This window comes from Nerophis lumbriciformis, linkage group LG34, assembly GCF_033978685.3.
Source record: "Nerophis lumbriciformis linkage group LG34, RoL_Nlum_v2.1, whole genome shotgun sequence".
Lineage (NCBI taxonomy): Eukaryota > Metazoa > Chordata > Actinopteri > Syngnathiformes > Syngnathidae > Nerophis > Nerophis lumbriciformis.
In genome coordinates, this window is record NC_084581.2 from 14,570,778 (window position 1) to 14,592,528 (window position 21,751).

Below are 21,751 nucleotides of genomic sequence, written 5' to 3' on the forward strand. Positions count from 1 at the left end.
TCATTTACTGACTTTTTTTATAGTAAAATGACATCCGTGAATGAGTAATACAACAGCGTTGTAATATATAATTAAGTCAGTCATTATTAACATACTGAGATGAAGAATATCTTATTTTCTAGAAGGTTGGAGGGGGTAGGGTTAGGGTTAGGGTTAGGGTAGAGGGTAGCATATTGTAGCGTCCTAGAAGAGTTAGTGCTGCAAGGGGCTCTGGGTATTTGTTCTGTTGTGTTTATATTGTGTTATGGTGCGGATGTTCTCCCGAAATGTGTTTGTCATTCTTGTTTGGTGTGTGTTCACAGTGTGGCGCATATTTGTAACAGTGTTAAAGTTGTTTATACTGCCACCCTCAGTGTGACCTATATGGCTGTTGATCAAGTATGCATTGCATTCACTTATGTGTGTTTAACAGCCGCGTGTATTATGTGACTGGGCCAGCACGCTGTGTGTATGGAGGAAAAGCGGACGTGACGACAGGTTGTAGAGGACGCTAAAGGCAGTGCCTTTAAGGCACGGCCCCGATAATGTTGACCGGGTGGAAATCGGGAGAATGGTTGCCCCAGGAGATTTTCGGGAGGGGCACTGAAATTTGTGAGTCTCCCGGGAAAATCTTTTAAAATGTATTTCCGTGAGAGCCATATAATATGTTTTAACACTCAATACAACTAGATGCGTGCATTTTTAAGGAAGACCAACATTTTTAGAGTACAATAAGTCTCTTATTCTTTTTAATAACATTGTTATTCTGAAGCTAACCAATAATAAATAAAATACTTCTTACCATTAATGCGACTTCTTGAACAGGTGCTGTAGAAAACGTATGGATGGATTAAAATGCGTGAGAATGTTTTATATTTTGAACGTTATTTTTAACACTGATTACCAGCAGAATATGTATGTAAATTCAGGAAGTTGTAGTTACCAAGAGTATGTAAATTCAGGAAGTAGTCGTTTCCTAAAGTTTGTAAGTTCAGGAAGTCGTAGTTACCTAGACTCTAGGTAACTACGACTTCCTGAACTTACAAACTTTAGGAAACGACTTCTTCCTGAACTTACATACTCTAGGTAAATACTACTTCCTGAACTTACATACTTTAGGTAACTACTACCTGAACCTACATACTCTAGGTAACTATTACTTCCTGAACTTACATACTCTAGACCAGTGGTTCTCAACTTTTTTTCAGTGATGTACCCCCTGTGAACATTTTTTTAATTCAAGTACCCCCTAATCAGAGCAAAGCATTTTTGGTTGAAAAAAAGAGATAAAGAAGTAAAATACAGCACTATGTCATCAGTTTCTGATTTATTAAATTGTATAACAGTGCAAAATATTGCTAATTTGTAGTGGTCTTTCTTGAACTATTTGGAAAAAAAGATAAAAATAACTAAAAACTTGTTGAAAAATAAACAAGTGATTCAATTATAAATAAAGATTTCTGCACATAAAAGTAATCATCAACTTAAAGTGCCCTCTTTGGGGATTGTAATAGAGATCCATCTGATGAACTTAACTCTAAACATTTCTTCAAAAAAAAAGAAATCTTTAACATCAATATTTATGGAACATGTCCACAAAAAATCTAGCTGTCAACACTGAATATTGCATTGTTGCATTGTAATGAATGGAATAGCCTACTTGATTTGATGTTCAGTTTATGAACTTACATTCATATTTTGTTGAAGTCTTATTCAATAAATATATTTATAAAGGATTTTTGAATTGTTGCTATTTTTAGAATATTTAAAAAAAATCTCACGTACCCCTTGGCATACCTTCAAGTACCCCCAGGGGTACGCGTACCCCCATTTGAGAACCACTGCTCTAGGTAACTACTACTTCCTGAACCTACATACTTTAGGTAACTACTACCTGAACAACTATTACTTCCTGAACTTACATACTCTAAGTGACTACTACTTCCTGAACTTACATACTTTAGGTAACTACTACTTCCTGAAACTTCACAGAACAACCGTTCAATGTCATCTTAATTCTCTCCACATAAAGGAAATAAAGAATATCTCTAATCCAGCGGGTGTGCAGCCTTCCAATTTAAACACAATGAGTCTTCTAGCCAACAAAATAGTGAATGCTACCAAGTTCTTTTTTTGAATTTGCTAAGAGAAGATGACAGAAGGACTACCCAAAATAATCTGCTTAGAAGATTCGGTTTGACCTTTTTGCCAATTACCAAAAACAAAGTATTAAACATTTGTGCAGGGATGGGAAAAGCCCAAACACATGTTTTAAGTTAGCTGGAGTCTGTTGACACCGATCACATAATACCGATATTCCGTCATAAATCTGAGCCAGTCAGACCTTGTCATAATAAGTATACTGTATGTATTAGCTTACATTGAATAAGGCTGTGTCTAGCACAAATAGAAGACTTATGAACTCTACTAAAAATCTCTGTCCAGCTCTCCTTAGATAGGGAAACGCTGAAATGTTTAAACTGATGATTAATAATCGTTTACTTCGTGACCTATAATTCAAAGTTATATCTTTAAATATATATGCAAAACCCAAAACCAGTGAAGTTGGCACGTTGTGTAATTCGTAAATAAAAACAGAATATAATGATTTACAAATTCTTTTCAACTTATATGCAATTGAATAGACTGCAAAGACAAGATATCTAATGTTCGAACTGGTGAACTTTGTTATTTTTTGAAAATAATCATTAACTTAGAAAAAAGTTGTCGCAGGGGCATTTTTACCACTGCGTTGCATGGCCTTTCCTTTTAACAACACTAAGTAAACGTTTGGGAACTGAGAAAACCAATTTTTTAAGCTTCTCAGGTGGAATTATTTCCCATTCTTGCTTGATGTACAGCTTAAGTTGTTCAACAGTCCGGGGTCTCCATTGTCGTATTTGACGCTTCATAATGCGCCACACATTTTCAATGGGAGACAGGTCTGGACTACAGGCAGGCCAGTCTAGTACCCGCACTCTTTTACTATGAAGCCACATTGATGTAACACGTGGCTTGGCATTGTCTTGCTGAAATAAGCAGGGGTGTCCATGATAACGTTGCTTGGATGGCAACATATGTTGCTCCAAAACCTGTATGTTACATTAATGGTGCCTTCACAGATGTGTAAGTTACCCATGCCTTGGGCACTAATACACCCCCATACCATCACAGATGCTGGCCTTTGAACCTTTGCGCCTATAACAACCCGGATGGTTCTTTTACTCTTTGTTCCGGAGGACACAACGTCCACAGTTTCCAAAAACAATTTGAAATGTGGACTCGTCAGACCACAGAACACTTTTCCACATTACATCATTCCATCTTTGATGAGTTCGGGCACAGCGAAGCCAGCTGCGTTTCTGGGTGTTGTTGATAAATGGCTTTGGCTTTGCATAGTAGAGTTTTAACTTGCACTTACAGATGTAGCGACCAACTGTAGTTACTGACAGTGGTTTTCTGAAGTGTTCCTGAGCCCATGTGGTGATATCCTTTACACGCTGATGTCGGTTTTTGATGCAGTGCCGCCTGAGGGATCGAAGGTCACGGGCATTCAATGTTGGTTTTCAGCCTTGCCGCTTACATGCAGTGATTTCTCCAGATTCCCTGAAACTTTTGAAGATATTACGGATCGTTTCTTGCAATAGCTCGTTGACAAATGTTGTTCATAAACTGTTCAACAATTTGCTCATGCATTTGTTTACAAAGTGGTGACCCTCGCCCCATCCTTGTTTGTGAATGACTGAGCATTTCATGGAAGCTGCTGTTATACCCAATCATGGCACCCACCTGTCCCCAATTAGCCTGTTCACCTGTGGGATGTTCCAAATAAGTGTTTGATGAGCATTCCTCAACTTTCTCAGTCTTGTTTGCCACTTGTGCCAGCTTTTTTGAAACATGTTGCAGGCATCAAATTCCAAATCAGCTAATATTTGCAAAAAAATAACAAAGTTTTCCAGTTCTAACGTTAAGTATCTTGTATTTGCAGTCTATTCAATTGAATATATGTTGAAAAGGATTTGCAAGTCATTGTATTCTGTTTTTATTTACGATTTACACAACGTGCCAACTTCACTGGTTTTGGGTTTTGTACATGTAGGCTATCAACCATTAACAAGGAACCTTAGTTTAGTGCCACTGAAGGAACCGATTACATTTTAATAACAAATATTTCAGTTAAACTATTTATAGTTTTTCGCCTAGTAAAAGTGTTAGCCTAAAGAAGATGCTAACTAGGAAGTGACTACTGACCAGCTGATCTGTTTGCCTCTATGTACAGTATAACCTTTTCCCACGTATCCCTCTTTAATTAAAAGATGCCTTTTTATTTAGCTCTTCCTCACATTTGTGCAAAGCTAATTCAATGTTGGTCAGGATACACCAAGCATTTAAATATACAGTGGTACCTCAACTTGAGAGTGTTTTGAGATAAGAGCTGACTCTGAGTGAATTGTTATGCTTTAAGTTCAAGGCAAAAATTTGAGTTACAAGCATCTACGCCATTAGTTGATATAGCAAATATCACAGTAAACCTCATAAGATCTGCCTAAAACATCTGCTCTTACTCACTAGCATTAGCTTATAGCTAGAGATGGATGTAGCTTTGTTTTTCCAACCATTGGGAAGGAAGAAAGTGAGTGTGAAGGACAATGCTGAGAAAAAGAAGTGGATTGAATTAAAGAAAGAAATCTTCAAAAAGGGCCAAACCCTTAGCTAACTTGGTTAAGTATTTGGAGCAAATCACTGCTAATCTGCACCATAATGAGACAGAATGAGTTTAACACCAGCTAAGAATGTTAAAATAATATCTAAACAGCGGATGTTTATTCATGAAAATATGGAAAAGCTGCTGATGGTGTGTTTGACGGAGAAGCAGCTGCAAGGAGATACTGTAGAAGTCCACTCTTCAAGGTCCATCCATCCATCCATTTCCTACCGCTTATTCCCTTCGGAGTCGCGGGGGGCGCTGGAGCCTATCTCAGCTACAATCGGGCGGAAGGTGGGGTGCACCCTGGACAAGTCGCCACCTTATCGCAGGGCAAACACATTATTACATATACTTCATAAAACTACTGTATTTGTTATAGTAGTATACTCTATTTTATTGTTTTTATACCATTGTTTAATCTTAAAGTCTTTATTTTTAAAAGCCATGTTACATTTAAGATTGTGAAGTTTTGTGGGGGGTGAGCACTAATTAAATTAATTTCAGTGGGAGGTGTTGATTTAAGATACAAGTGTTTTGAGTTTAGAGCGCTTTCACGGAACCAATTAAGCTATTAAATTGAGACTACTTAGTGCATGTACAATAGAGGCCAAAATATATTTTGATCTTTTTTCACTTAATGTAATAATGAAATGTAAGAAATACTTGTATATAATTATTAACCTATTTGATAGTTAAAAATAATTAATATTCATGTAAAAATAATTGATAAAAAATAAATTATTGGCAATATTTTAAACGTGGTTTTATTTGCAATTTTATTCAAATTATTCTAGAATATCCAAATTGAGGTCAATGTATTTTTCTAATACCTTTTTGTTTTCAGTCATCCTTTGTCATGTTCACACAGGTCTATGAAATAAATACATAATTAAATAATTCATTATTAATAACGTTGTGAAATAATTCATTGCATCATAACATAATTAAATAAATCACTAAATTGTAAAATAACTAAATAATTAAATAGTCAATTAAATTATAAAATAATGTAATACATAATTAAATCGCTAAATAATTATTTAAATCACAAAATAATTAAATACATCTTTAAATAATTGAATACATCACCAAATTATGAAATAAGTAATACAATTGTGAAATAATAACATTGTAAAACATTTAAATAAAAAAACTATTGAATACATCATTAAATAATGAAATAAGTAAATCACTAAAATATAAATCAAATTATAAAATAATTAAATACATAATCAAATCACAAAATAATTAATTCAATTACAAAATAATTAAATACGTATTTAAATAATTAAATAAATCGTCAAATTATGAAATTAGTAATACAATTGTGAAATAAGTAATACAATTGTGAAATAATAACATTGTAAAATAGTTAAATAAAAAACTATTATAGACATAATTAAATAATGAAATAAGTAAATCGCTAAATAATAAATTAAATAATAAAATAATTAGATACATCATTATCATGAATCAATTAAATCTTTAATAAATCATGAAATAATGAGATCAATAATTAAATTATTAAAATTTCACTGTAGTTTTGCATTAAAATTTAATGACACATTTAATAACACATTTGTATTTAGTTCCAAGCATAATTAATGAATGACACATTTAGGTCATTATTTAAATATTTATTTATTTAATGTTGTCCTATTTCACCCTCCTTAGTTCTAAATAAAGCCTTATTTTTAATTTCATTTTCAATCTGCCGCAGGCCAACAAAAAGCGAGCTACAGCCCACAAATACTTGACCTTAGTATTGCACAGAAACCAGTAGTTCACCGTGTTGGCCTCCAGATAACAAGCAGCATGTTACAGTGCTTGAAACATGGTTGCCACCAGTTGCATCGCGTTAGCAACATTCCCAAATCAACAACACCATGTCCCCTTTTAACTCCCAAACGTTTGGGACAAAATAAAAACACTGAAGCAAAGAGGGACCCTCTGCCACGCCTGGATTTTCCAGTGGTCTGCTGGTGGAATTCTGTTGAGGCAGTAATTGAAGCCAGAACAAACGTAGCAGCTAAGAATAGCCCCAGTCAGGGCGGGACAGGGACTTTGGGTCTTGGGCGGGAGTCTTTACACAGAGCGATGGCGCAGAGGTAAAAAAGGGATGGACAGCTGGACAAAAATCTTCAAGAAACCCTTTGGACTCGACTGACATGGAATTTTACAGCAAAGAGTAAAATTCTAAGCTTTCAGAACCTTCTCTGCTTTTCATCCTTGACCCCAGGAGGTGATGAACTTTGCCCTTCAGACAGTTGGTAGTCCGGGTCGCAATCAGGGAGGTCGTGGGGCTTCTGCCGGCGGAGGCGGAGGCGGCAGCGGCGGAGCGACCATGGAGAACTTGGAGAAGCAGCTGATGTGTCCCGTCTGCCTGGAGATGTTCTCCAAGCCGGTGGTCATCCTGCCCTGCCAGCACAACCTCTGCAGAAAATGTGCCAACGACATCTTCCAGGCCAGTGACACCCTTGCTAAGATCAACTATTTACACCTGCGAGCTTCTATGGTGGCCACAGTTTGACCCTGGAACAGATGAAGTCACTTTGTTTGAAATGAGATCTCAGAAGTCAACCATCTTTGTTTTGACGTGTTTGCTCTGTGTTGTTGTGCAAACAGTCGTCCAACCCTGCGTGGCAGTCGCGCAGCTCGTCCAGCGTGGCCACCAGCGGGAGTCGCTTCCGATGCCCGTCGTGTCGTCACGAGGTGGTCCTGGACCGCCACGGCGTGTACGGCCTGCAGAGGAACCTGCTGGTAGAGAACATCATCGACATGTACAGACATCAGGAGGCCTCACGGTAACGACAAGTACACAACTTGGCAATTACACTGAACAATAATAAACAACAACTTAACATTTTACAACAAATCTTCAATACACCAAGATAATGTTCGGATTTTTTTCATATCTTCACATATTGCTGCTTGCTTCATCAGAAAAAGTCCACATGGTTGTTGTTGGTTGGGGCGGGGGGCGTGGTTGGGGCGGGGGGCGTGGTTGGGGCGGGGGCGTGGTTGGGGGCGTGGTTAAGAGGGGAGGAGTATGTTTACAGCTAGAATTCACCAAGTCAAGTATTTCATATATATATATATATATATATCCCCGCGACCCCGAAGGGAATAAGCCGTAGTAAATGGATGGATGGATAGATGGATATAAATATCCATCCATTTTCTACCGCTTATTCCCGTCGGGGTCGCGGGGGGCGCTGGAGCCTATCTCAGCTACAATCGGGCGGAAGGCGGGGTACACCCTGGACAAGTCGCCACCTCATCGCAGGGCCAACACAGATAGACAGACAACATTCACACTCACATTCACACACTAGGGCCAATTTAGTGTTGCCAATCAACTTATCCCCAGGTGCATGTCTTTGGAAGTGGGAGGAAGCCGGAGTAATATATATACTGTATATATATATATATATATATATATATATATATATATATATATATATAAGAAATAATTGACTTTCAGTGAATTCTAGCTACATATATATATATATATATATATATATATATATATATATATATATATATATATATATATATATATATATATATATATATATATATATATATAAATAAATAAAAGAAATACTTGAATTTCAGTGTTCATTTTTTTACACATATACACACACATAACACTCATCTACTCATTTTTGAGTTAAGGGTTGAATTGTCCATCCTTGTTCTATTCTCTGTCACTATCTTTCTAACCATGCTGAACACCCTCTCTGATTATGCATTGCTGTGTGGCACGCACAAAAGTGCTTTCATCAAATGCACTAGATGGCAGTATTGTCCTGTTTAAGAGTGTCACAACATTGCTGTTTACGGCAGACGGACTGCTTTACTGTAGACATTCTTTATATTGTGGGAAAGCGGACTCAGGTCCGCATGGAGCTGGAGGGGGCGTGGCCTCCAGCTCCGCCTGAATTTCGGGAGATTTTCGGGAGAAAATCTGTCCCGAGGGGTTTTCGGGAGAGGCGCTGAATTTCGGGAGTCTCCCGGAAAATCCGGGAGGGTTGGCAAGTATGACACACACACACACATCTTGTATTTGTTACCTTCTTGAGACCTCCGAAAAACGCCTACCTCTTTAGGACCACCCTTTCTAGATATATAAAGATTTGTTTATACAACATTAATAATATATACATACTATGCAAATATAAAAAAAAGGTAAGCTTTTTGTTAATTATGTTTTGTTTGTAATTGGTTTTTAATCTTCATTATTTACTTCAAGTTATTACAATATGTCCCTATATACATTTTTATTTTTTAAATTAGTTTTGGCCAAAGGGGGCACATTTCAATTCCTTACACACACTTGTTATTACATATGTTGGCCAGAGGGGGAGCACTTTTAAAACTGACACACAGTCAATTTGAAAAATCCCTCCTTTTTGGAACCACACTAATTTTGGTAGATTTCACCACCAGGGGTGCAAATGAGACATTCTCTATTAGATGCAATGCTTTTCTGTATTGGGACCATGATTTATGTCCTAACTTGTTCACCGGTCCTCATATGGAAGGTACTTTCCTTGTTGATGTCTCAAGAAGGGTAGAAATACAAGAACACACGTGCACACACACACACACACACACACACACACACACACACACACACACACACACACACACACATTTGTCACTTTCATGGCCAAGTAGACGTTTAGTGAGTCAGAGAGTTGGCTGCTGGAGGAGTCCCGGGCCCCCTTCGTTATAGTAGTGATTGTTTCTGATGACAAATAGTTGAAAATGTCCTTATAATCATCTTATTATCACAAACGCCTACTCAAAGGACACGCACACCATCTAAGGATCACGTCCAATAAGAGCTGACCTTTTTCTGCTTTTTCCACACGGGCAAATCACAGGATGCATTTTGAAACATTTTGTGCATTAAATATGCTTGGTGTTATATGTGACAAAGCACATTAAATGGAATTTAAAAAATATGTATCACCTAAATAATGAATTAATTTTATTCTCACAATATTTGTAATATAGATTTGTAAAGTGGTTTATAGATAGGTATACAGATAGATAAGGGAGGTGGTTAAGGCGGGAGATAGGTCAGTCAAGATCAGGGGTGCTCAAAGGGGGGCCCCGGGGACATATTTGGCCCACTGAGTTGTTTCATGTGGCCTGCCAATGGGTGGCTTCATATACATATGCAAACTGCTGTCTTTCAAGCTCACACAATCATTGATGGCATGTCTGCAAGGCTAACTAGTTGCCATCTATCAAACACTCAAGTATGGTGACTTTGGGCTAAAGTCCTCACTCATGGTGTTGCTGTCGCTGTCTGGCACGATTTCACTTTGGAGGCAAAACGTTTGAGCACCCCTGGTCTTGATAGGTATAGTTGAGTGGGTACAGTCGTGGTCAAAAGTTTACATACACTTGTAAAGAACATAATGTCATGGCTGTCTTGAGTTTCCAATCATTTCTACAACTCTTATTTTTTTTGTGATAGAGTGATTGGAGTACATATTTGTTGGTCACAAAAAACATTCATGAAGTTTGGTTCTTGTATGAATTTATTATGGATCTACTGAAAATGTGACCAAATCTGCTGGGTCAAAAGTATACATAGTGTAATGTTAATATTTGGTTACATGTCCCTTGGCAAGTTTCACTGCAATAAGGCGCTTTTGATAGCCATCCACAAACTTCTGGCAAGCTTCTGGTTGAATTTTTGACCACTCCTCTTGACAAAATTGGTGCAGTTCAGCTAAATTTGTTGGTTTTCTGACATGGACTTGTTTCTTCAGCATTGTCCACACATTTAAGTCAGGACTTTGGGAGGACCATTCTAAAACCTTAATTCTAGCCAGATTTAGCCATTCCTTTACCACTTTTGCCGTGTGTTAGGGGTCATTGTGTTATGATCCGCTACCCGGATCATATTTTTGTTATTGTTTTCAAGTCACTTGTGTTTTCATCACCTCTTGAGTTTGTTTCTGTTGCCATGACGGCAGATTATCGTCACCTGCCTCTGGTTAGTGTTCCGGACGCGCACCTGTTGCCGGGGCACTAATCAGAGGGCTATTTAGTTCACGCGCTGACCTCACTCGGTCTGTTGGTTTTGTTTGCTCCTACGCAACAAGTTACGCTCCTAGTTTCGCTCATAGTTTACATTTTTGATATTAGCATCTTTGCTACCCTCTTGTTTTCCGTGCCGTGGTGCACCGCGCAGCATTTTGTTCTGCAATCAGAATAAATCATTTATTCTCACCTGCAAGCCGCTTCCTGACATCCCTCTGCATCTTGAAAAGACGACCTCCGGCATCACAATGCCTCGAAGGCGTAACACATTGTCCTATGCCTACCTCCATGCTTGGCACTAGGCATGGTTGTGGTAGTATTATGCTTTGAGCCTGTTTTGCTGCCAATGGAACTGGTGCTTTAAGGAGAGTAAATGGGACAATGACAAAGGAGGATGACCTCCAAATTCTTCAGGACAACCTAAAATCATCAGCCCGGAGGTTGGGTCTTGGGCGCAGTTGGGTGTTCCAACAGGACAATGACCCCAAACACACGTCAAAAGTGGTAAAGGAATGGCTAAATCAGGCGAGAATTAAAGTTTTAGAATGGCCTTCCCAAAGTCCTGACTTAATAAACGTGTGGACAATGCTGAAGAAACAAGTCCATGTCAGAAAACCAACAAATTTAGCTGAACTACACCAATTTTGTCAAGAGGAGTGGTCAAAAATTCAACCAGAAGCTTGTGGATGGCTACCAAAAGCACCTTATTGCAGTGAAACTTGCCAAGGGACATGTAACCAAATATTAACATTGCTGTATGTGTACTTTTGACCCAGCAGATTTGGTCACATTTTCAGTAGACCCATAATAGATTCCTAAAAGAACCAAACTTCATGAATGTTTTCTGTGATCAACAAGTATGTGCTCCAATCACTATCACAAAAAAATAAGAGTTGTAGAAATTATTGGAAACTCAAGACAGCCATGACATTATATTCTTTACAAGTGTATGTCAACTTTTGACCACAACTGTATGTGGATTGGTAAATGAAAGGATGAAGAGTAGACAAGAGTGGCTTATAAAAATAGAAGATGAGTCAGTAATGTTGTTGAGAGAGAGAGGAGGAAAAAAACATGGTTGCCATATAGTGACACCTTCCTGCCTGCAAGATGACAAATAAACAACAAAGTGTTATGTCGGCCAAACAAATCTCTTCATGTTGTGGCTTTGTGACGTCTAAGTTTGTCACCAATTAAGAAGCTGACCAGCCAACAACTGTTTAATGGCAAAAAGCACTTTTTTTTTACTCACAGGAGAGAACAGAAAGTGAAACAACCACAAAAGCTTTATTAAATGTTTTGAGTCACATTTAACATTGTTAGCTGTTCTAAAAGTGTAAAAGGAAACTGAGGTCTGCAACATTTGTACTTGAGTTTTTTCCTCCACATGGAACCTCACGTCAACGTAGAGCAACACAAGTTCACATTGACTTCCTGTCCCGGCAGGACAGTTGTAGTCAAGCCTGAGACGCAACAGCAGCAGCTGACATGTGACGAGCACGAAGACGAGAAGATCAACATCTACTGCCTGTCCTGCCAGACGCCCACCTGCTCCATGTGCAAAGTGTTCGGCCGGCACAAAGAGTGCGACGTGGCGCCGCTCAGCAGCGTCTACCTGCGGCTCAAGGTAAGGCAACAATATTACTCCCCTGTGCTCGTGCGGCCCAGCCAGAAGGGGGCGACAATAAAAAGATGCAGAATGAACGTTGACGAGGAAGAAATAATTGTCTTCTATCAGTGTAGCCACCTGAAAACTACGCATTCTCTTTATACGCATGGAAAAGTTCCCGAACTAACCAAACTGCTTAATTCCAAACTAACTTTCTCTCCACGTGCTGCACCCCTGCGTGCCGCTACATCCCTGCTAAACACACACGCTTGTGAGAACCGCATGGGTTCAAGGAGAGAACCCTGAGGGACGCCGCATCACAACAGAAGTGGACGAAGATGACAAACCTGAATGTGAATGTGCGGCAAACGCACAGACACAAAAGTGTGAAGGCCAGCGAGGATGAAGTCACAAACATTTAGTCAGTCCAAGACAAAAACAGTCGGCAGATGGCGGCGGCGACATTTGGCCGCTATGTCTCACTCTGATTGACTCATCTGAAATGGAGATGAAGCGGCACAACTTGATGCAGTGTGAATTATCCTCTAGGGGGCGTCATTTGTCTGCTAGGTGTGAACAAGGACAGCTGTTGCAGGTTGTTGTTTGCCTCATGTTCGCAGACTGAACTCAGTGACAGCATCGCCGGCCTGGTTGCCAATAACGACCACATCCAGGCTGCCATCACGCACATGGAGGAAGTATGCAACGCCATCCAGGTAACAAAGCACACCCTAAATCACAGGTGCCAAACTCAAGGCCCGGGGGCCAAAACTGTCCCGCCACATTATTTTATGTGGCCCGCGAAAGCCTGGAAATAATACCCGTTCATAAAATGCTTAATCTTTTCTTACTAAATATATTTGTTCTTTCCCTTTTGACATTAAAAATCATTTAGTGCATACAATTGCATATCATTTAAAATTCAATATTATCAAAATCTAAATATTATATTATCATGTATTCCAAAAATATTTATTGTTAAATAAATATAAATACTGTACTTAAATATCTGCTAGATTTATGATTTCAAAACAGATTATGGCTCAAATTGTAGACTATAAAATTGACAATGGATTTTACGGTTAAATTCCGACTGTCAGAAAGACACTAAAACATTAAAAAAACAAACAAAACAAAAAATTAAAACAAGATTTTACAGTAAAAAAACAAACAAACTGGCAGCTCTGTTGCTTGAATTTTACCGCTAAAAACAGTGGTATTGTTTCTCCATTCCATCCATCCATCCATTTCCTACCGCTTATTCCCTTTGGGGTCGCGGGGGGCGCTGGAGCCTATCTCAGCTACAATCCATTCTATTTATTCAATTTTTTTATATGCTGTAAAAAAAACAACCCTGCTTTTACTGTAAAATTTTAGTGACTGAGCTGCCAGTTTTTAAAGTGAAATTTAAATATTTGTTTTCAGTCAATCAAGGTTTATTTATATAGCCCTATATCACAAGTGTCTCAAAGGGCTGCACGAGCCACAACGACCATACTTGCCAACCCTCCCGAATTTTCCGGGAAACTCCCGAAATTCAGCACCTCTCCCGAAAACCTCCCGGGACAAATATTCTCCCGAAAATCTCCCGATTTTCAGCCGGAGCTGGAGGCCACGCCCCCTCCAGCTCCATGCGGACCTGAGTAAAGACAGCCTTTTTTCACGTCCGCTTTCCCACGATATAAACAGCGTGCCTGCCCAATCACATTATTCCATATGAGCCGATGAGCATGGTGCAGATGGAGAAGATCTTCGACCGTGTTGTTGACGTAGGGCATCTCCAGGCGTTTGCCCAGCTCATGGAGCCATCCTTGGGGAAGAGACGGGAGGACAACAGGGTGACAAGAACTAAATCATCCAGACTAGAGATAAATTGTATTATTATGTTTATCTTACCTAAAAATAAATATATTTATTAATTTAAAAAAAAAAAACTAAATACATTTTTACTATATTTTGCTAAAAACATCAAAATTAATTGTATTTTTATTTGTATTTTTTCTGACTCCTTATTACATCCAGCCATAGAATTATACATTAAAATAAACATATTTTAAATAATAAATTTTAAATGATCATAATAATTCATTTAAAATGACCATATTTAATTATTTAAATAGTTGCTTGTTTATCAACAACTTTAGCATTTTATTCATTACATTTTGAAGCTCTCAGAAGCCAAGTTATGTTATATTCCTTAAGATTTATTTATGCAAGTTTGAAGTATCAATGATCTAAACACAGTTTTGTTTGCATATTTTCAGGATGTAGATATATATATATATATATATATATATATATATATATATATATATATATATATATATATATATATGAAATACTTGACTTGGTGAATTCTAGCTATAAATATACTCCTCCCCTCTTAACCACGCCCGAACCACGCCCCCCACCCCCAACAATGCCCCTGTCCCACCCCCGACCACGCCCCCAGCCACGCCCCCAGCCCCCCTCCTCCCGAAATCGGAGGTCTCAAGGTTGGCAAGTATGACAACGACATCCTCGTTGTGGCTTGTAAAAAGCCACAACGGGGAGAAAAAACTCAACCCAATGGGATATAATGAGAAACCTTGGAGATACAAATTAGTTTTAAGATTAAGAATGCTTCTACTTTTTATAGCTTATGTAAAAAAAAAAATATTGTTAATGTATTATATTTATATTCATATATTACTCACCCCTCTGAGGGCAACCATAACTGCGATGTGGCCCTCAATGAAAACCAGTTTGACACGCCTGCCCTAAATACTACTGGATCACTTTGCACGTTTACGCTCCACCAAGTCCATGTGGTTTCCCGTTTTCAGGAGAACGCTTGCCACCGGCGCGAGCAGGTTGCCAGCCAGTTGGAGACGCTGACGGCCATCTTGGACGAGCGGAAACAGGAGCTGGTGCGTCTGATCACCAGGGAGCAGGACGAAAAGCTGCAGCAGGTGCGAGCGCTCGTACGGCAGCACGGCGAGCGGCTGGAGGCATCCGTGACGCTGGTGGAGTCGGCCGTCCAGGCCGCAGAAGAGCCGCACATGGCGCTCTTCATCCAGGTCAGTCACATGCTGTCATAAGGATCAACATGGATAGTTCAATGACGAAATAAGTATCTGTCTGTGTACTCAGAATGCTGCTGTCATACTGGACAAGTAAGTTGTGTACAAGTTGCAGTAACACAGTTTGTCCAGCGGGTTAAATAAAGTGTCCCTTTTTCATCAGGATGTCCGCGTCCACACGAGTCGCCAACGACCTGCGTCCGCAACTCGACTACGACAACATGAGCCATTTTGTCATCGACGTCGACGACATCGTTGATATGTTGACCAGCATCGACTTCTGCCACAGTTTGTACACTTAAATACACACACTTCTGAAGTGGTACAATTCAGAGTTCAACCAAAGTGTCCTGGCGAACAAAACTTACAAACCCCGTTTCCATATGAGTTGGGAAATTGTGTTAGATGTAAATATAAACGGAATACAATGATATGCAAATCCTTTTCAACCCATATTCAATTGAATATGCTACAAAGACAACATACTTGATGTTCAAACTGATAAAAAAAAAAATGTTCGCAAATAATCATTAACTTTAGAATTTGATGCCAGCAACACGTGACAAAGAAGTTGGGAAAGGTGGCAATAAATACTGATAAAGTTGAGGAATGCTCATCAAACACTTATTTGGAACATCCCACAGGTGTGCAGGTTAATTGGGAACAGGTGGGTGCCATGATTGGGTATAAAAGTAGATTCCATGAAATGTTCAGTCATTCACAAACAAGGATGGGGCGAGGGTCACCACTTTGTCAACAAATGCGTGAGCAAATTGTTGAACAGTTTAAGAAAAACCTTTCTCAACCAGCTATTGCAAGGTATTTAGGGATTTCACCATCTACGGTCCGTAATATCATCAAAGGGTTCAGAGAATCTGGAGAAATCACTGCACGTAAGCAGCTAAGCCTGTGACCTTCGATCCCTCAAGCTGTACTGCATCAACAAGCGACATCGGTGTGTAAAGGATATCACCACATGGGCTCAGGAACACTTCAGAAACCCACTGTCAGTAACTACAGTTGGTCGCTACATCTGTAAGTGCAAGTTAAAACTCTCCTATGCAAGGCAAAAACCGTTTATCAACAACACCCAGAAACGCCGTCGGCTTCGCTGGGCCTGAGCTCATCTAAGATGGACTGATACAAAGTGGAAAAGTGTTCTGTGGTCTGACGAGTCCACATTTCAAATTGTCCGGACCAAAGAAGAAAAGAACCATCCGGATTGTTATAGGCGCAAAGTTGAAAAGCCAGCATCTGTGATGGTATGGGGGTGTATTAGTGCCCAAGACATGGGTCACTTACACATCTGTGAAGGCACCATTAATGCTGAAAGGTACATACAGGTTTTGGAGCAATATATGTTGCCATCCAAGCAACGTTACCATGGACGCCCCTGCTTATTTCAGCAAGACAATGCCAAGCCATGTGTTACATCAACGTGGCTTCATAGTAAAAGAGTGCGGGTACTAGACTGGCCTGCCTGTAGTCCAGACCTGTCTCCCATTGAAAATGTGTGGCACATTATGAAGCCTAAAATACCACAACGGAGACCCCCGGACTGTTGAACAACTTAAGCTGTACATCAAGCAAGAATGGGAAAGAATTCCACCTGAGAATCTTAAAAAATGTGTCTCCTCAGTTCCCAAACGTTTACTGAGTGTTGTTAAAAGGAAAGGCCATGTAACACAGTGGTGAACATGCCCTTTCCCAACTACTTTGGCACGTGTTGCAGCCACGAAATTCTAAGTTCATTATTATTTGCAAAAAAAAAAAAAAGTTTATGAGTTTGAACATCAAATATGTTGTCCTTGTAGTGCATTCAATTGAATATGGGTTGAAAAGGATTTGCAAATCATTGTATTCCGTTTATATTTACATCTAACACAATTTCCCAACTCATATGGAAACAGGGTTTGTACAAAACACCGCATTACTCCATGTGGAGTTCTACCAGCAGCGGGCCGTGCGTTTCCCACCTAGGCCTTCAGTGATGTCCGACTTCAATTATTACCTCTCAAAATACCATAATTGATGTCACCACATGACCATTGCTGGAGAAATACTATACAGAAAAACATTTACGCCCTACTGACCATTGAAACACATCAACAGTGTAATAAACGGGTTATTTTCTGGTGCATTTAAAAATCTATTAAAACACATCAGCAATTACAACATATCTTATGTGGTACTGTCAGAATTTAAATTGCAAAAAACATTAAAAGTGAAAAAATAAAATATCCGTATAAGCCAGTTGCACCCCTTTTCGTCGGCTGATTTGAGTAGAAATGGCGGGCATTTCCCCATTTCATCGCCAGAACCACTGGGGTTGGCCGACATCGTCTCACAAGTTATAGTTTTTCTTTAAACATCCTTCTCGGAAACTGCCTTGCAAAAACATTGTAGCGTTTGATGGGTTAATAATGTTTTTAGTTGAAGATGTCAAGAAACGATTTCACTCCGTCCAACCATTGCCTTTTTTTAATGATCCTTTTAATTATGAACACACGTGAAAGAAGGGCATACTTAGTCAACAACCACACTGCAAAAACAGAAATTTCAGTAAGATTAAATATCTCAAATAAGGGTGATATTTGCTTATTTTCTGTCAGATAAGATAATTCTTCTCACTAAGCAGATTTTATGTTAGAGTGTTTTACTTGTTTTAAGGGTTTTGGTCCTAAATTATCTCAGTAAGATATTACAGCTTGTTGCTGAGATTTCATGACCTATATTGAGTAAAACATGCTTGAAGCTAGAATATGAACTGTTGTAACGCTGTGCCATCTACACTCACAAGTATAAAACTACTTTTTTAAAGTAATCATTTCTTATTTCAAGCATGAAAAAAAATCATGACTTTGACACAATTGTGTCTCATATTAAAACAGATGACAGCCAAATGGACTTTGTTGATTTATTTTCAATGAAACAATAGAAAATACGTACTCATATAGTAGTACACTTGTTATTAGTGATAATATACTTATTTTAAGGTATTTTTGGGTTCATTGAGGTTATAGCTAATTTTACTTGTTTTGGAAAGTCTTGACATGCCAAATTTTCTTGTTCTATTGGCAGATATTTTTTCTTAGTTCAAATAAAATACCTCTAATTTTTGTAATTTTTTTTTCTTGTTTTTGAACACTGACTTTTTGCAGTGCATACATGTCACACTAAGGGTGGCTTTATGAACAGCGCCAACACTGCCATAAACATGTGCCATATAGTGAAACCACTAAACAACAATGACAAACCCATTTTGGGAGAATATTTGCACCGCAACACAACATAAACACTACAGAACAAATTTCCCAGAATTCCCTGCAGCACCAACTCTTCCGGGATGCTACAATATATCTGCTACCTAATCAACGTTTTGTTCTCCCTCTTTGCTATCCGGGTCTGGCTACGGCACAACACTTCCTGCTTCCTGCTGAATTGAAACTTGTGATTGGATACTCACTTTGGAATGACAAGTGAGTATCTAATCACAGTCTCGTTAACATCAGGCTACCTAGATAGGCTACTGTCAACAACTTGTGATCTGATTGGCTATCGCAACTGTCTATCAACTCTGTGTTCTCAAATTCATCCACTAACGGCCCCGATGAGTATCCAATCACAGGACGTGTAAATGTCACGTTCAACCTTTGGCCAGCTAGAAGGCCTTACTGACAACAACTCGTGATCTGATTGGCTATCACAACTGTCTATCACCTGTATGTCCCCGATCACTTACAGTGGACGGACACCTGCATTGTTGATTCTGAAGGCCTCTAAAAACAACAGCACTGGAAGGAGCATAATATGACATGAAGAGAATATGAATACTTTTAGAAATTTAGGGAAAGTAAATTAAAAAATAATTGTACCTTTAATTATGATCATGATTTCTGGTTATGTTAGGCCAGCAGAGAAGTTCTTGCTGGCCCTGACGTCACACCACTGAATTCTACTTTATTTTAATCTTATTGCACAGTGCCAAACCTATTTTACACTTGTATGAGGGTTCAAATGTGACTTATTTTTTTTATTAATGGCGCGGTCAGGTTTTAGGATGGCCACAGTTTGACCTTGGAACAGATTATTTCTATTTCCATTCCTTGTAAATGAGACCTACTTGTCTTTTCAGCTGCAGCGGGCGAAGGTGAAGACGACCTAGAGGACGACTCAGAACTGGACTGAACGCCATCAACACAGGTCCGTGCGCAACACCTTTCTTTAAGTGTCCTCTCGGCACAAGTTGTCTGTTAACAGACAAACACTTGTTGCAGCTGAGTCGAATGAAGCGTGAAAATGTTGTTTTTTAAAAGCTGATGGATTCCCCTCGCCCACACGGGAACAGTTGACTCAGCAAACAATAACAATAATGACAAATGGCCGCCTCCAAAAGACAAACACTGGCTTTACTTACTAACAACATTCTTTTCTTTTAGGGACTTCTCCCAATGAGATCCACATGGTCCCTGCGCCACATTGAGTTCCATTTACTCCACTATAAGTCACAGTAATCTACAAGGTCCCTGCACCTCATCAGGGACGTCATGTATTAAGAGTTGCATGGATGTCCTACTAAAAATAGACGTACGTTCAATCCAAAAAACATCATACACAATAATCATACACAGATGTATTAAAGTGTGCATGCGCACGCACAAATCTAAGCACATTTCTTTGTTACATCACATTGAACCTGGAAATGACTGCAGATGTAAATGCCTGGCTGGCCAGCCCAGGCCATGCCCCCTTATTAATACGCAAATCATATTGATCCGTTGAGCGGCTGCAATAAGAAAGAAATGTTGAAACAGACGACTTAGGGGACCGGAGATAAATTAATGGAAATTTTGAAAAATATAGTCGCTACTAGAGATGTCCGATAATATCAGTCGATAAATGCGTTAAAATGTAATATCGGAAATTATCGGTATCGTTTTTTTTAATTTTTATTAAATCAACATAAAAAACATAAGATACACTTACAATTAGTGCACCAACCCAAAAAACCTCCCTCCCCCATTTACACTCATTCACACAAAAGGGTTGTTTCTTTCTGTTGTTAATATTCTGGTTCCTACATTATATATCAATATATATCAATATAGTCTGCAATGGATACAGTCTGTAAGCACACATGATTGTGCGTGCTGCTGGTCCACTAATAGTACTAACCTTTAACAGTTAATTTTACTCATTGTCATTAATTACTAGATTCTATGTAACTGTTTTTATATTGTTTTACTCTCTTTTTTATTCAAAAAAATGTTTTTAATTTATTTATCTTATTTTATTTTATGAATTTTTTTAAAAAGGACCTTATCTTCACCATACCTGGTTGTCCAAATTAGGCATAATAATGTGTTAATTCCACGACTGTATATATCGGTTGATATCGGTATCGGTTGATATCGGTATCGGTAATTAAAGAGTTGGACAATATCGGAATATCGGCAAAAAGCCATTATCGGACATCCCTAGTCGCTACAATGACATGTCAAACTTTGGAAGAGGTGCGTAACTCTGATAACCCTTCATATAAATATAATTTGTGTAATTAACAACAAAATATGTTCATACAGTAGAGCGTGTTCACAGCCAGATTAGTTTCATGTGAAAATGTTGTAATATTTGGTTTGCAATCGTTTAAATTCAAACCACATTGTCTTTAAAATCCATAAAATGGACTCAACTCTACCAGATTTCTCTGAGGTCCCTGTGAAGTGTATTTATATAGCTCTTTTCTCTAGGGACTCAAAGCGCTTTACATAGTGAAACCCCTTTAAACCAGTGTGGGTGGCACTGGGAGCAGGTGGGTGAAGTGTCTTGCCCAAGGACACAACAGCAGTGACTAGGATGGCAGAAGTGGGGATCGAACCCAGAACCATCAAGTTGCTGGCACGGCCGCTCAACCAACCGAGCTATGCCATCCCTGCACACCCTCCAAGTGCCCCCTTTGCTCACTTCCCTGCAGGCAGCAAGGGAACGTGGTCCACATTGTCCCACTCTACCAAGTCACTTTTTTCACCTGTCAAGGTCCTTTGGCCTCATCACGCTCTGGAAAGTCTCAGGAGACGATACGTTCACAGAACATTTATTTCTTGTACGATATCAGTATGTGTTGTTTTAAAGATGGAAACATGTTTTGTGTTGACATAAGATATATTTGTATTCATATTCTTAAAGTTGCAGTGACTCAAGTGCAAAGATTTAAACTTGTTTTATTAGAAAATATAAATGTTGGACAGAAAGACAAAGTGATGGATGGCATTTAAACACAACCTCCCAGTCTGTAAACGTCCTGTTTGAAGATCCGAAATAACATTT

The 21,751-nt window shown here is 38.9% G+C and overlaps 1 protein-coding gene across 1 annotated transcript; it reads left to right on the plus strand.

Annotated features, from left to right (window-relative positions):
* The first annotated feature begins 6,784 nt into the window (after positions 1–6,784).
* trim54 (tripartite motif containing 54) lies at positions 6,785–21,731 on the plus strand. Its single transcript, XM_061929582.2, has 9 exons — positions 6,785–7,151; positions 7,313–7,491; positions 12,200–12,380; positions 12,983–13,078; positions 15,188–15,421; positions 15,495–15,517; positions 15,588–15,712; positions 19,560–19,627; positions 19,864–21,731. Exons 1-8 carry the CDS (start codon positions 6,933–6,935, stop codon positions 19,610–19,612), a joined length of 1,110 nt encoding a protein of 369 aa, XP_061785566.1. The 5' UTR covers positions 6,785–6,932; the 3' UTR covers positions 19,613–19,627; positions 19,864–21,731.
* Positions 21,732–21,751: the final 20 nt, after the last annotated feature.